Below are 16,439 nucleotides of genomic sequence, written 5' to 3'. Positions count from 1 at the left end.
TATAAATGTTTGCAAAAAAAAGCCCTTTAATGAATGTTTCAAGTGAACAAATCATAAGCACTTCCTATATGGTTCCCCAAACATTGACAGTCAATATTACATCACTTCCCGCTTTGTAACGACAGTGTAGACCTTTAGGGATAGTTCATCAAAAAAAATAAATAAAAAAAAACCCTATGTGACTTTATTTTTTTCTGTGGAACATAAATCAAGAAATGCTGGTAACCATTGCTGGTTTTGGTTACCATTGACTTCCATTTTATGAAAAAAAAAAAAAACCTTGGGCACAATTAAGTTTTTATATATATATATATACATACTATTACTGGTTTTATTCATATTATTCATATTATTTTTCATATGATTTTAGTTGATTTTTTTATTTTAGTCATTTTGTTATTTGTTTTGTCTTTTTTTAATTTGTTTTAATTTTTTATATTAGTTTCAGTTTTTATTTACTTTCAGTTAGTAATTTTAGTGCTTCAACTTGAACTTATTTCATATATATGTATATATATCTACAGAGAGAGAGAGAGAGAGAAATTTCAGCTTTACTTCAATTACTGTTTTTGAATAGTTTTAGTTAATGGTAAATAACCCTGCTCAGAGAAGTCAAACATGTTAGGTTTGGAAGTAAATTAAATTTAAAACCAAGTAAAAATGTTCATTTTTGGGTGAACTATCCCTTTAACAATGTGGTCCACAGTCTTCATTTCAGTTACTTAATGCCAGTGGACCACCTTCAAACATCTACTTTTCCTGCATTCCCAATAGTCTTCATCATACAATACACTACTGTTTCTCGTCATTTTATTTCCCTTCAGGTTGTAGGCTAAATATTGATAATACAATAATCAAATCACAGTGGAGCTGTTTTAGTACACACTCAGGCTGTTCAAAATGCAAATTAACAGGTGAAACGTTACAAAAATAAAGTGCTTATTATAAATAAAGTGACAATTTTGTAAAAGTATGAGCAACCTCTGTAGTCTGTAGAGCAACATATTACACGACACAAAATACTTCTAATAACAGTCAGTAGTGTTGAGGGTGACATTTGAGATTCGTGTGATTGAAAAAGTCAAGATAAGCTCAAAGAAAGATCAGTCTCTGAAACAGAAACGCTCGAATGCGTGTGTGCGTTTACTCAGAGCTCCCTGTGATGTGCAGGAGGAAGATAAAGATCTGGACGATATCAACGTAGAGGGAAAGAGCCCCGAAGACATATTCCTCAGGGCTGATGGCGTTCGCTCGGTTTCCAATGAGCAACTGAGTGTGGTAGGCCAAAAACTAGAAAAAGAGAAGTCATCAGTTAGTATTCTCTTGTGTAAGTGTACTAAATTGTCCATTACAAATGTCACATGGGTTCTGTTTCATTTTTAACAACTGGCAACAACATAAAATCCTGTTTCGTAAACTCACCAAGGTAAAGACTATTGCTCCACAAGCACCATACAGCATGTGCAGCCAGGGCACCTGAGACATCGATGGTATAGGTATATTATCATAGAACAGGTATATTACAGGTTATTTATTCATTAGATGGGATATAGGAGGCCTGACTTCGCAAAGACAAGTTTTGTAAGCAGTTCGGCTAGTATGTGTAATGTATGCAAAACATGTAGCTGTTACACTGTTTTGAAAGAATATCTTTAACCCTTAAAGCAGTGGTTCTCAAATTTTTGGATCCCAAAGCCCTGAAAACAATATTCAAAGGCCCCCTAGCCTGAGTTCAAAACTTATTTTAATCTATGGGCACTCCTAGTTTCTGTAAATTCAAAAAGTAGCCTAACCAAATAATTGTAATTAAAGTAATTAAATTTCAGGTATCCAGAAGTTTCAGGATCTGAATGTTCTCCAGGGCTCCCTTTTACCAAGGATTGTACATGATGATGACTCGTCATTCATGATTTACTGGATAATGATTTTTAAAACATATTTTTTAAAGAAATGGCACACTGATATTTCCCAAAGTATTTAATAAAGTGCAACGTTTCGACCCCGAGCGGTCTTCATCAGGCCTCGAAACAATGCAATTTATGGGAGCAGAAATATCAGTGTGCCGGTTCTTTTGCATTTCAGCAAAGTTTTCTTTTGATCGAGCACCTGCTTAAGTGATGTTTGGATGTGCGCATACTACTTTGAATTCAAAATTGTTTTTAACTCAATTTCTACCTGATAAAATACTTAAGAGCTTGGATAACTGGTCAAATTAATATTAATTATAAAAATTCCCATGGAGTTTTAAGATTTGGATTAATTTGCATTAATTTACACATTTATTAATGACACTTTTATAATTAGGCTACCTCATATATCCAGTTTTTTTTGTGGGAGCTCTGGTTCTTCAAAGACATAAAACAGGTGTTGAGAAGGAAAATTAAAATAAGAAATATCCTGGTTATCTGAATGTTTTTTTTTGTTTTTTTTTTGCTTTAAGTCATCTTGAGGCCCCCTTGAAAGTTTTCTGAGGCCCTTTATGGGCCCTGGCCCGTTGGTTGAGAACCACTTCCTTAAAAGGACAATTTACATATTCTGACAGGTAAGAACTTAAATTTCTGTTCCTCCACACAATGCTATGTCTTCAGAACACTTGGAAGACAAAAAGAAAGTCTAAAGATCATTTGTTACCTGTTGTTTTGTGGCAAGAGAGTAACAATTCTTGATATTCTACTCTATTGTTTCATGGAAATAATACCAGCATATGGTTTTGAAATGACATTTTGAGTAAATGATTTTTTCACTATTTTGGGATGAACTATCACTTTAAATGTCATGGTTATACTTGTGCAACTGTGTTGTTTAAACATTTATTTACAGTGCCGCCCAGTTTAGTACAAGTCACTTTCTGCCATTGTAAATGCATTACTGCAATGTGTTGGTTTTTAACAAAATGAGGGGTGAGTCAAGATCATTTTCTGTGGTAATACACAGCATGCCACAAATGTAGGCATTGAAAATAACATGATTACATTAAGAATATTCTTTTAAACCAGTGGTTCTCAACCATTGTCCAACACAATTTTCGAAGGCCCCTATTTCTTCTGTTGTAATTATGACAAAGCCGCTTTGGAGCCAATAAACTAGGAGCCAATATATTAAATTAATTAACTACAATTAATTTTGTGTTTTTAAGAAGTTCTGTCAAGTTACCTTTTTTATATAGCGCTTTATACAATACACATTGTTTCAAAGCATGCTTTACAGTGATAAACATAAAAATAATGATCAAACAGAACTTAATTCTGCTATAAAGTAGCTCTGAAAAAGACAGGTGTCATTTTTCAGCTCACATCAGTTCAGCGCTCATGCGATTCCTAAAGTTCATCAATTATGAAATGAGTTTTCAGCTATAAGCTGCTCAACAGAAGACAATAGTGTAGTTATTCAATTTGAGTCAGTTCAATGTTGATTCAAATCAGTCCAATAACAGTATTGATGTTGCAAAAATCGTCAATTATGAAACTAAGTCAATTCAACAATAAAGCAACCCTGTAGAAAACAGTGATGTCATCATCCACCCCAATTCAGTTCAAGTTTTGTTCTCAATCTCATCCAATAGTGTCAGTGCAGTCAAATCAGTAATATTACTGTATATTAAGTGTCCACAACTTTGCAAGCCAAAGGGCGACCCAAACTCCATCAGGTGACAGAAATGGAGAAGAAAACCTTAGGAGAAACCAGGCTCAGTCAGGGGGCCAGTTCTCCTCTGGCCAAAGCTGTATGTTCTTTCATTTAAGAACTTCCCTTAGAAGTTTGCTGAATCCCCCTGGTTGAGAACCACTGCTTTAAACTGGAACATCATTTACATTGATTGAAAGTGTAAACCTTGCCATAACGGTCTCACTTACATACTGATAGGAGAGTACAATGGATGTGATAATGCCAGTCACCAGGACAACCACACAAAGAGCACAGAGAAGACCCGTACAGGAGGTGAAGTCAACCTGTTCAAACAAACACACACACACACACACACACACACACACACACACACACACACACACACACACACACACACACATACACACACACACACACACACACACACACACACACACACACACACACACACACACACACACACACACACACACACACACACACACACACACACAAAAGAGACTTCACTACAACTTGACAGCATGGCTTGATTGAAAAACCTCAGTAGTCACAAATTGTAAAAGTTGAAGGAATATAAATGAGACAAAAAAAAGAAAGAAAAGATTTCATAAGCAAATTTGAAAAAAGAAAATATTACACATGTAAAAAAAAATCTATCCATTAAAAAACAGGGCACATAAAAAAAACAGGTTTTGTCTCAAGCAAGCATGAGACATTTACCAGTGAGCCATGAATGTTTAAAAAGAAACAGACGATCATTGTAATCAAATACAATGGGGTTATTTTACACGGCCAACAAAGTGGCATTCACTGCCGGCCAGTCGATCAGAGCCAGTCTTACCTTGGTCTGAAAACAGAAGACTGTGACGATTACACACACCATTGCTGTGATCCCCAGGGCCAGAAACACTGCTTTAGTGTCAAAATAACTGTAAATAATGCCAGACGAAAAATAAAATAAAATAGAGCTTATCTGATGTTTAAAACTAACCACATGCAGTTTGTGAAACTCTAATCGAACCTTGATATTGTTCCTGTCATGTAAGACAATGCAAGGGTCTGTGGAGGACAGAAAACATGTTTCGTCAATAATAATGTAGATGTCTAAGAAAGCATAGGTAAATGAAATCATCACTTACAAAAATGAACAGGAGTATTAAATTCCATGGATGACGTCTCCTAAAAACAGAGGCAGTGTTTCCATGATTAAATAGATGTTCTGGTACTCATAATGTAAATAATCAAGAAATGACTAAACTCACCTCGGCCCCTCACAGCAAACCAGCATAAGGTAAGTAACAAGATACACAGGGCTGTGAAAAACATTCCACTGTTACTTCAATATAATATTCATTTAAAAGTTTGGGGTCAGTGTGTTTAAAACAAAAAGAAAAAAAAATCAATACTTTTATTCAGCAAGGATATATTAAATTGATCAAAAAAGGACAGTAAAGACATTCATAATGTTACAAAAGATTTTTATTTCAAATAAATGTTCTTATTTTTTAACTTTCTATTCATCAAAGAATCCTGGATAACAATATATCAGTTTCCCCAAAAAAATATTAAGCAGCACAACTGTTTTGAACATTGATAATAATAAGAAATGTTTCTTGAGCACCAAATCAGCATATTATAATATTTCTGAAGGATCATGTGACACTGAAGACTGGAGTAATGATGCTGTAAAGTCAGCTTTACCATCACTGGAATATTATAATTAAAAACAGTTATATTAAATTGTAATAATATTTGACAATATTACTGTTTTTACTATATTTTCGATCAAATAAATGCAGCCTTGGTTAGCATAAGAGAAATCTTTCAAAAATACTGACCTCAAACTTTTGTGTATGATATTTGTTTTTGTCATTTATTTTTAGATAAATAGATAAATAACTCACAATGATGCCCAATAAATGGCAGGATTTTGGACCACAAAAAGACGCACAGGCTCACTGTAAGATGAGGAATGTATACAAACACACCCACTTCATTACACTAGTATGCATAATGAATGAAATTCACACAGCTGTTCATAAAAATTCAGTTGTTGTGTGGATTTGTTGTACTCACACAAACGCGAACACTGCAATGATTGAAGTAGTCATAAACAGCTGGGCGGCTAAAATAAGGTAAACCTGGTACAAAAGCGCACACATATCAGTTTTTCTACATGAAGCCATTGCTTATTTTGTGGCATTTATAGATTGTTGTATTTATAAATCTGTAGTTCAAGTTTCGGACAAATAGTTTCAATACCTTTCTAATGAAAGCGTGGCGAACACTCATGCTGTCCCATATGCCAGTCGATGAGATGCCCTCTGCATCTCCTACAGCAAAACAATGAACACACACACACAAAACATATCTAATGATAAACATACATGGTGGCCCAAAATCTTTCCAATTTTAAGACACATAGGTCACATTTAAAAATGTTCTGAACCAGATATATGCTATTCAGATTGAAAAAATATATAAGCAGTTCAGTTTTATTCAAAGCAGACTGATGCATCTTAAGAGAGAGAGAGAGAGAGAGAGAGAGAGAGAGAGAGAGAGAGAGAGAGAGAGAGAGAGAGAGAGAGAGAGAGAGAGAGAGAGAAATAAAGAGAAATAAAGAGAATACGAGTATGTCAAAACTAAATAGTATAAAGGTTGTCTGCCCTATGCAACAGGTTGCTGGAATGAAACTTGAATTTTACAAACGAAACACATAAATAGTACAGTATAGAAGTAATAGATTTATGCAATAGGATTCACACAAGAACATTTATTTGAATCTTACTTAGGTTGGAGGAAAATATTGCTGGTGTTATAAAGGATGGCATTGCTGAAGGGGAGTATCCAGGACCCTGCCACAGCCCTGTCTGGGGGTGTATGCCTGGCTGTCCCGGGCCCGTGTACACTGCTGGCTGGGCTGGATATCCATAGGGAGGGTATGGATAGTTCCCATGCTGCTGTGGGCCATAAGGCTGCTGTCTTGACTCTTCGTAACTTGGAGGGGGGTCTGACTTAGACATTGTGATATCCCTGAAACAAAAGACAATAATGATCTCTCTCTCTCTCTCTCTCTCTCTCTCTCTCTCTCTCTCTCTCTCTCTCTCTCTCTCTCTCCATTTACACACGTATACAGAATAATATCGAAATATCCAATGCAGTCCAAGAAGTTCCATACAGTTAGCCTACTTAAATAATACAGTATTTACACTTTATTTTTCATTTAAAAGTTTCTTAAATCACAAAAGTTATCTGTTCTTAACTGTTTAGCCAGGGTGACGTTAACATAGTCGTAATAATTGTAAATAAATGTAGTAATATTTGGCTTACCACGTTAGCTGTCACCTCACCAACGGGACTGCAGACAGAGAGAAGTCGTTCGGCTCTACGTAAATAACGCAGCGGGTGATGTTGTGAAGAGCGCGAGGTGCACATTGGAGCGTTCTGATTGGCTGGAACTAAGCAACGCAACTCGGAGGAATTGTTGCGCCGTCTCCAGTTTCCAGGGTACTGTCCTCGCTGGACTGTGTTCAGTATCTATTTACCGACTTAGTCTTGTCATCATCTTACCAAAATACCGTATTGTGTGACCACTGTTTAGATTTTGAAAAAAATATATGAACAGTTCATTCTTTTTTTTTCCTTTTTTTTTTTGATGACCTGAAAATATTATCTTCACATGGCCATATTGCCTTATCTCGGAAATAAAATAAAAAATGAACAGTTCATTATTTTTTTCTTTTCTTTTTCTGATGACCTGAAAAGATTATCTTCACATGACCACATTGCCTTATTCTTAAAACTTTGCGTTCAACAAGTTCAGAAGGACTTGTTTACTGTAATCATTATTGTAATGATCATCATTAGTTAATGATCTTGTAGTGAAACTTATCTAACAACAGACGGCGCTAAAACATAGCTGTTCATTTGGACACTCATGCTCATGTTAATGATCTATTTATTAAGCTTTCAAGAATAGGCTACCTTAAAAAAGAAGAAAAGAAAAGAAAAAAAGAAAGAAATATACGATCCAATTTTGCAAATACCTCATTGACTTACTTTGTCAGACTTTCTCCCATTCAGACAGCAATGAGACATATTTTGGTCCCCATGAGGAAAACAGCTTAAATATTTTTTTTCTTTCTTTCTTTTTTTGTATGTAAAAATGCAGAAATTTGTTTATATTTTATTAATTGCAAGCAATGATATATCTACTTTAGGAAATGCAATTTCCCTTTTTTTGTAATCCCTGGCTGCATGGCTCTAAAGTATGTGGGCAGCAAAGATGAAATATAATAGATCAGATTGAGATATATTTTAGATAAGGAAATAAAATCCAATAGATTAGATTAGATACGTTATGTCTTAATGCTCATTGTTTGAAGCATGACATTTTCTTGATTGTAAATAAAAAAAGGAAGATCAAATTATTATCAGCAAGCCATGGGTTAAAGAAATTATGAAAATGTATGAGTGTATTCAGTGTAACCTCTATCCCACCTTCTTATAATTCTGCATTGGCATGAAAGAGTCTGAAATGCCCCGCAGAGGACCTGCTTATCAGAGTCCTGCAGGAGTCAGAAATGGCCTCTATTCACACCTGGTGTACATGTGAACCCCCCTTTTTTGTCAGTTGGACACAGCATCAAGATTGAGCATTTATTTGCACATCATTCATCATAATGCTTCTGATACTGCAATGCATCTGATACTGGTATCAGTGTGATAGTTATTTCCCCATGAGTTTTTGAAAGGAACAGTTACAAAAACGGCAAATGTTGAAATGTAGCATATGTAAAGGTTAGAATGGAAAAGACCTGCCTGGAAGTCTTGGCTGGCAGATAAGACATGGCTGTGTGTTCATGCAGCAGGCTGCAAAATGTGTTTGATGTGTTTGTGTCCAGGCATGCGAAGCGTTAACCACACCACAGCACAATACATTATTCAACCAGCTTTTGCATTATACTTTCAACAAGTAGAAACATAACATGACTTTTAGAACTATTTGAGTAAGAGATAACAATGAGCAGGATCTCGAAAAAAAAAGTAGCCACACAGAACACAACCATTAATAAAGAGCAGAACATTTTTCAGTTTACTTGAATATTGTGAAAGGAAATAATTTTTTTATGTACAATAATGTAGAAAATATGAAATAATAAACTTAATGTAGGCCAAACAATCACAAGTGATAGAATTGTATTTTTTATTAAAATATATATAATAATAATTAAACTAAATGTAATTCAGATGTCTTGTTTATCTGAATATTTTTCCCCTTAATTATACAGGACAGTTAGGATTAGGATTACTTTTATTTTGAAAACCTCTTTTATTTTGAATCTCTCTGGCACTTCCGGAACTGTCGCTGTGTGATGTCTTTGGGTTTTACTCAGTTTATATACTGTCTATGGTTTTACTCTTACTGTTGTCATGTTGATTACCTTGGAATAGGATAGGTACAATATTTTTCTTGTATTTTTTTCTTCTTTTTTTTGTTTTTGCACGTTGATGCCAATAATGTAAGGACATTTATGCATCAAAGTGATTTTCTGGAGGAGCTTGAGTACTAACCTCTTGCTCAAACTACCTGTTGACTCCAGTCCAACATCAACAACAATATTTGTATAGTTTTTTGGTTTTGTCATATATATGTATATATAAGAAGCAAGTAAGCATGCTGAAGGCTGTCATTCTAATCGGAGGTCCTCAAAAAGGTGATGTCCCTCATACTCGAATCATTGAAAATGGTGTGAATGGAATAACTAGACAAATATAAAACACATAACGTTAAGTTAATAAAAGGACTTATGCACAATTCACCTGTTATAGTGTGTATGTGTAGGCCTATGTCTAATAGTATAATCAGTGAATAGGTGAATGTCTTATTGTTCTTATTGTTTATGACTAATATATCCACAGATGTTGGACTCGTTCTATAATTGGAGGTACATTTCATATCAACAAAAAAGTACCACAACAAAATGCTTTCTCTATAAAATGACTATTGGTTTCAGTTATATTCAGTATATATTTCGTCAGTGCAATATATCTGGTAGTTGCCAAGTTTTATCATTAAACATCATTTAGAAATTACAAGGGAAAGGATGCTTTCCCTGGTTAATTTGTCAACTATGTTATGGACAAACTGTATGGCACTACACACTCTGATTAAGTGCTACTCTTCAAGTATGACATGTGTTTAGGGCCTCTTTTATCTATTATATAACAGTGATTGTTATGAAGAATTTAAGAGTCATATTTTGTGCAGACACTGTAACTACAGCGCATTTAAAACATTTTTTATATATCTGCCTTAAAGTTTTTTTTTTTTGGTCATTTTAAGAGATGTTTGTGTATCATTATGCAAAACTCTGTGTGGATATAAAGTATACCCTACAAGAATAGACACACCATTATCGTTATTTAAACACACACACACACACACACACACACACACACACACACACACACACACACACACACACACACACACACACACACACACACACACACACACACACACACACTAACTCTTTGTCTGAGATTAGGCTTTCCCTTAATGTATAAAATATGATTTTTGTGAAGAAAATTGTTAGAAAAATATAACTGTGATCATTGGACATGAAATGTATCCTAAATTAATGAAATAATTCATAAATATAGAGTGTATCATTTTGTGAATTATGTTTATTTTCGAGTATATGATTTTGTATTTTCTGCTGTTCATGCAGGGACCCGGTTTCGCCCTCTGTCTTTTGAAGTGCCCAAACCTCTGTTTCCAGTGGCTGGAGTGCCAATGCTGCAGCATCACATTGAGGCTTGTTCTAAGGTATATATGCTCAGTTCATATAGCAATAAATAAATGCTTTATTGTTTCCTTGTGTAACATTTCATATATTGTTTGACCTTTTTTTTTTCTAAAGCTTCCGAATATGAAGGAGATCTTACTCATTGGATTTTATCAGCCCAATGAAGAACTTAACAGATTTTTGTCATGCGCCCAACAAGATTACAAAATATCAATAAGGTAAGTTACTTAATTTTATTACATGGCTTGGTTGAATTCCAATGTAGAATGCGGTCTGTTATTTCTTGATAACAGACCGCTGCGAAGTATAACACACCGTTGCCATGAAAAACAGAGCGTTGCTATGGATGCAGTTCTGTTCACTCTGGCAGTATAATCGTTTTTAAATCAAATTATTGATTTATTTGTTAGGTAGCCATGTAATAAGCGGGATAATGTATAGCGAGGCAGTTGTTATAGCGAATACAACCCCTTCAGGCTGATTCAAGAGCAGCCTGTCCCGATCAGCCTGTCAGGGTTGTATTCGCTATAACAACCGCCTCGCAATACATTATCCCTTACATATTACGTTTGTATTTATTGTTGGAGAATCAGAAAAGTTCCTTTAATCAAGTCTTTCATATTGTCCTAAATCTTCCTCAGATACCTTCAGGAATATGCTGCTCTGGGCACTGGAGGAGGAATCTACCATTTCAGAGATCAGATCCTGTCTGGCGGTCCAGAGGCGTTTTTTGTCATGAATGCTGATGTGTGCTCAGAGTTTCCTCTGCCAGAGATGCTTGACTTCCAGAAGGAACACGGAGACGCTTACAGTTTCATCATCCTCGGCACCACTGTAAGGAGTTCTTGTGTCTTGTATTTTTGTATCAAACCATAATGCAGACTTTTCCTGGGCACAAGCCACTTATAAAACAGGATTCTCACTTGAGTATTAGCTTGTTTTTAACTTAAGATTTGGTAAGCGATCCATTATATTTTGTTATTATTTAGTGGTTCTTGAAAATCAAATGAATAAACTTAAATCTGATTGTTTTAGGCCAACAGAAAACAGTCCATGAACTACGGCTGCATTGTTGAGAATGAAAAATCTGATGAGGTACTTGAGTTTTCAGTGTGGAAGGATACATTTTATATGCTGGGGATTTCAAATATTTTACTACAGTTAAGATTTAATTGATAATGAATAAAACATGTTTACATGATTACAAATAAGACCATAATTGTCTCATCATATCCCCCAGGTCTTGCATTATGTAGAGAAGCCCAGCACATTTGTGAGTGACATAATCAACTGTGGAATATACCTGTTCACTCCAGAGATATTCCAGCACATCGGAGAAGTTTTCCAGAAGAATCAACAGGACATGCTGTTGTGAGTGGGACAAATCCTGTAGGGTTCTTGAGTGGAAGTGCATGCATACTTAATCCATTTCTTTTCCTTGGTTCTCTTCATTTGTCTTTCCCCCTCCAACTCCTTCCTGTCTGCCATCATTCTGTTTCCTGTTCCATCATCAGATATTCGTATGAGGGGTAAGTTTGAACGTGGGCTGAAGCTCTGGTTTGGCTATGATGTAGACTGATTAGGAGCAAGTGTGATGTAGGTTTTGCAGTGAGCGCACGTGCTTGTATGATCTGTGAACTAGATTCATGTTAGCATGTTGTGGTGTGATGATAACGACACGACACGCACGTTTTTTTTACACCATTATGAATAGGCTGTTTTTCAGGTTTGATCTCTGAAATCCACTTAGAACTGAATCCAGCAGAACCGCTGCCTGATACAAAGTTTGTTTTAATATTCTTTCATCCAAATTTAATTTTCTTTGCCTCTGAAACTACTTTTCTTTTTCTGTTGACCTCTGGTGGATGGGAATAATAATATTAACCAATAATATTATAGCCTAACAATCAAAATCCAGTCAAATCCTAATGGTTAAAACAAAGTCCTAACCTACATTATTTGCTTTATCAGCGGCCATTGTTCCGGAACAATTTTTTTTACCATAGGGATTTTAAAAAAGTGTTTGGGAAAGCTAGGGTAGGCAATTTCGGCAATAGCAATTGTAAGCTAGCTTTGAAAGCATTAGATCCCACCCTCCCTTCAGAGCGCTCTGCCATGCCTCCTTCAAAACTCATGAACACACAACTAGAGGTCAGTCTGCAAAGCGTCATGAGAGTCACATGATGTTGACGTGTGATGTCTGTGCTGTAGGACAGTCAGGTAGGACATTCTATTATTGCATCCAAATGCAATAATTGGACAAACATTTTTTTGGTCCTGAGACTTCCAGAGAAGATATATGTGAAAAACAAAACAAAAAAAACAACAACAAAAAAACTATATAATATATATATATATATTTAGACCACTTCTATTATTGATTGCTCTCATGATGTCAAGAGCGTTTTAACCAGTATAACGAAAAGTGTTTATGAAAAACATTGCCTACCATAGCTTTAAAGCATTGTAAGTTATGAACCACGAGGTGAACCACAACATTACAAACTTTGATTTGAAGCAATAAAATAATTGAAAATCAGACAAAAACATAAAGGTACAAGACTATGTACTTAACAGCTTTAGTCCAAATGACATAAAGTTTAAAATTATTATTTAAAAGTGTTCATTATGTATATAGAAACAACTTATTTGAAGTTTATTGCAAAACATACAAGGGGTGTAACAATATATTGTGTCACAATATATCACAATACAAAAATGCAACAATACTGTATGCATTGTGAATATTTCACCCAAAATAAAAAATTACTGTGTAAGAACAAAAATGTGATTTATACTTCTGGAACCAGACTGTTGCACTCTACTAAATACTCTGATTTCCTCATAAACGTGACACGTTTTCATGTTGGTTTTAACACCCTGTATATGCAGCATTTACCTTTAATTTTCATTAATTAATTAATTCATTTATTAATTCATTCATTTGTACCTTTTTAAATGACTGTCCATCATAGTGTCATTTTATGTCATACTCTGTCCTGGATATTAGAAAAAGTTTCCTGACATCACCAGAGGGTGAAATGAAAACTTTTATTTACTACTATGCATTGTGTGCTGTTCTCAGAGAAGAGCAGTCCAACGGCTGGCATCGGGCAGAGGTGATCCGTCTGGAGCAGGACATCTTCACTGCACTGGCAGGACAGGGCAAGCTATATGTGTACAAAACAGACCGCTTCTGGAGCCAGATCAAATCTGCAGGGTTAGTTCTTGACATATGCTGTATCATTAGATTTATGCTCTGATTATGTTCTCTGTAACCACATTTGATTATGTTTGTGTTATTATAGTTAATGTTATGCCCTCCCCTCTGTCAGATCTGCGATCTATGCAAGCCGCTTGTATCTTAACCAGTATCACAAGACACATCCAGAGAGGTTAGCTACCAATACAGATGGAGGGCCGAAGACCAGAGGTAAATGCTTTGTGGAAATATCAAATTTTTATGCCTGTAAAAGCTCTTCATGCAGTCCTTCTAATGCATTTTTAATTTTATTTTAGGAAATGTTTATATACATCCAACTGCCAACATTGATCCAACTGCTGTAGTAAGTTCTCTTTTATAGTTAAATTGATTTTCAATGTATTAAACATTTGCAACTTGCACTTCTGCGTAAAATGGGATGTTCAGCAGGAAATGTGCAAAATGTTTGCAATAATATTTGATTTTATGTTAAGTATGTTTGGTTTGAAATTAATGTGCTGTCAAATCGATTAGTTGAGATTAATCACATCTAACAAGAGTTTTTGTTTACATAATATGTGTATATATTATTATATTTATGTATATTATACATATTATACATATGTCTCTGTGTGTGTGTATATATGTACAGTGGGTACGGAAAGTATTCAGACCCCCTTAAATGTTTCACTCTTTGTTATATTGCAGCCATTTGCTAAAATCATTTAAGTTCATTTTTTTTCCTCATTATTGTACACACAGCACCCCATATTGACAGAAAAACACAGAATTGTTGACATTTTTGCACATTTATTAAAAAAGAAAAACTGAAATATCACATGGTCCTAAGTATTCAGACCCTTTGCTCAGTATTTAGTAGAAGCACCCTTTTGATCTAATACAGCCATGAGCCATGATATAATAATATATACACACACGCACACACACACACACACACACACACACACACACACACACACACACACACACACACACACACACACACACACACACACACACACACACATATTAGTAAACAAAACCTTTTGTTAGATGTAATTAATCTATTTGACAGCACTAATACTAACATATTTTATCTGTGTAGTACTCTTGGTCATGTCAAAAGAAAAGTCATCAGTTCCCTAGTCAAGTGATTATTACATTTCCCCCAAACTTTTTACTTCGATGGGCCAAATCCAAATGTCAATCTTTATTGGGGGGCGTGGGGCAAAAGTACAGCAAAGTGTTGCATTATATCAAACAATTGTATGTTAATATTTAGATTTTTTAAATCAAATGTACAAATGTTAAAAAAATGAAGAGAGAAATGACAAATTAAAGTTTTCTCCAATTTTATAAGGCATGACAGACACGGGCCCTGGTTTGTGCATCTCTGCTTTAGAATAACATGCACTAAGGAATCACACACAGTTGGACCCAGGTCATTATTACTAAACCATATAGGGGCCATTTTTGGAAACGACGGTGGAAACTTGTTCGTCATTATTTTTGCAATTTCACTTGGTGATGTTAGTGGCGCAGAGATTGTTGTGTGCAAAATATTTTTGGACAGTTGACTTGTTTTTATCATTTGCATTATAAATAACCTGTAATGACTTGTAACCATGTTATATTGGTGTTTCTTTTCCCTTCAGTTAGGACCAAACGTGTCCATAGGAACAGGAGTAACGATCGGCGCAGGAGTTCGTGTGAGGGAGTCCATCATCCTCCATGGTGCTACTTTACAGGTGAGTTCATGCCACTTTCTCTCCATATTGCTTTGTCTGAAAATTGAAACCAATGACTCATAACAACACAATATACAGCATATAAACTGACTGTGTCTTCTGTAGGATCACAGCTGTGTGCTGAACAGTATTGTGGGCTGGGGCAGCACTATTGGCAAATGGGCCAGAGTAGAAGGGACCCCTAGTGATCCGAATCCTAATGACCCGTATGCCAAAATTGACAGCGAGACACTCTTCAGAGATGGAAAATTAACACCTTCCATTACAATTCTAGGTAATTTTATAGGACACCATCATGAATATATTATGTTTTTGAGAGTGATTTATCTAAACACATAATTCTCCCTCTGTCTCATCAGGCTGCAATGTAAATATTCCATCTGAGGTCATCATTCTCAACTCCATCGTCCTGCCACATAAAGACCTCAACAGAAGCTTCAAAAACCAGATCATACTGTAGTTTCAGTGTACGGCATTTGCATACAAATCTACAAAAAACAGATCTTTGAAAGTAAACATTAATAATGGATGAATCATCTGAATATTCAGTGGTATTCATGTAAAAATGTCTGGTGCTGTATTGTGCACAGATTTACCACCAGTGTCATCATGTCAAAGCTGGATAAAACAAATGCTAACATAATTCTGCTACAGAAAATCACTTTGTCAATCTGTTTCTGAAAAGACTTGAAATGTATTTTACAGCTTGTTGGCTCCCTTGTGTCACTGAAATGCCAAAGAAAGGTGCAAAAAAGGCAGTTTATTTGTGCATTGTTACCATTTCGGTCAAGCATTTAACATGTCATGTAAAACAAAAACTGGTAAGACAAATGGTAAAATCCTGTAATTGGATACCAGTCGTGTTGGTAATTGTTTTGAATAATTGATGTTTCTGTGACTGCTCTCTGTATGAAAGCCGAGCGCAGTGCAATAGTTAGACGTCTGCAATAAATTACATTTTGATTAAGTCACATAAGGTAATAAAGTAATTTACTGCTGGCCTTGTAGAAAATCATCAGGTGAAAGAGCTACAAGACCATCAATTATTTTTCT

The 16,439-nt window shown here is 35.3% G+C and overlaps 2 protein-coding genes across 3 annotated transcripts; one reads left to right on the top strand and one right to left on the bottom strand.

Annotated features, from left to right (window-relative positions):
• Window positions 1–8: 8 nt before the first annotated feature.
• On the bottom strand, window positions 9–7,041 carry LOC309502998 (protein lifeguard 3). The gene is made up of 12 exons (XM_082175687.1): window positions 6,955–7,041; window positions 6,413–6,657; window positions 5,887–5,957; window positions 5,701–5,765; window positions 5,529–5,582; window positions 4,887–4,937; window positions 4,764–4,803; window positions 4,646–4,683; window positions 4,466–4,553; window positions 3,852–3,947; window positions 1,423–1,476; window positions 9–1,290 (listed from the first exon to the last, which is right to left on the bottom strand). The coding sequence occupies exons 2-12, from the start codon at window positions 6,645–6,647 to the stop codon at window positions 1,144–1,146; spliced, it is 939 nt and encodes a 312-aa protein (XP_082031813.1). The 5' UTR covers window positions 6,648–6,657; window positions 6,955–7,041; the 3' UTR covers window positions 9–1,143.
• Window positions 7,042–8,977: 1,936 nt separating this feature from the next.
• gmppaa (GDP-mannose pyrophosphorylase Aa) lies at window positions 8,978–16,401 on the top strand. Of its 2 annotated transcripts, XM_082175343.1 has the most exons (13): window positions 8,978–9,341; window positions 10,359–10,456; window positions 10,551–10,654; window positions 11,078–11,270; window positions 11,472–11,531; window positions 11,677–11,807; window positions 11,951–11,965; window positions 13,522–13,656; window positions 13,772–13,869; window positions 13,956–14,002; window positions 15,294–15,386; window positions 15,492–15,660; window positions 15,746–16,401. In XM_082175343.1, exons 1-13 carry the CDS (start codon window positions 9,302–9,304, stop codon window positions 15,844–15,846), a joined length of 1,284 nt encoding a protein of 427 aa, XP_082031469.1. In that variant the 5' UTR covers window positions 8,978–9,301; the 3' UTR covers window positions 15,847–16,401. The 2 variants fall into 2 exon arrangements, with proteins under 2 accessions (XP_082031469.1, XP_082031470.1); XM_082175344.1 differs by lacking the exon at window positions 11,951–11,965.
• Window positions 16,402–16,439: the final 38 nt, after the last annotated feature.

This window comes from Leuciscus leuciscus (genome assembly GCF_965113295.1).
Source record: "Leuciscus leuciscus genome assembly, chromosome: 7".
In the NCBI taxonomy this organism is placed as follows: Eukaryota; Metazoa; Chordata; class Actinopteri; order Cypriniformes; family Leuciscidae; genus Leuciscus; species Leuciscus leuciscus.
Note: the sequence above shows the minus strand (reverse complement) of the source record. Positions and strands in the feature narration are given on the sequence as shown.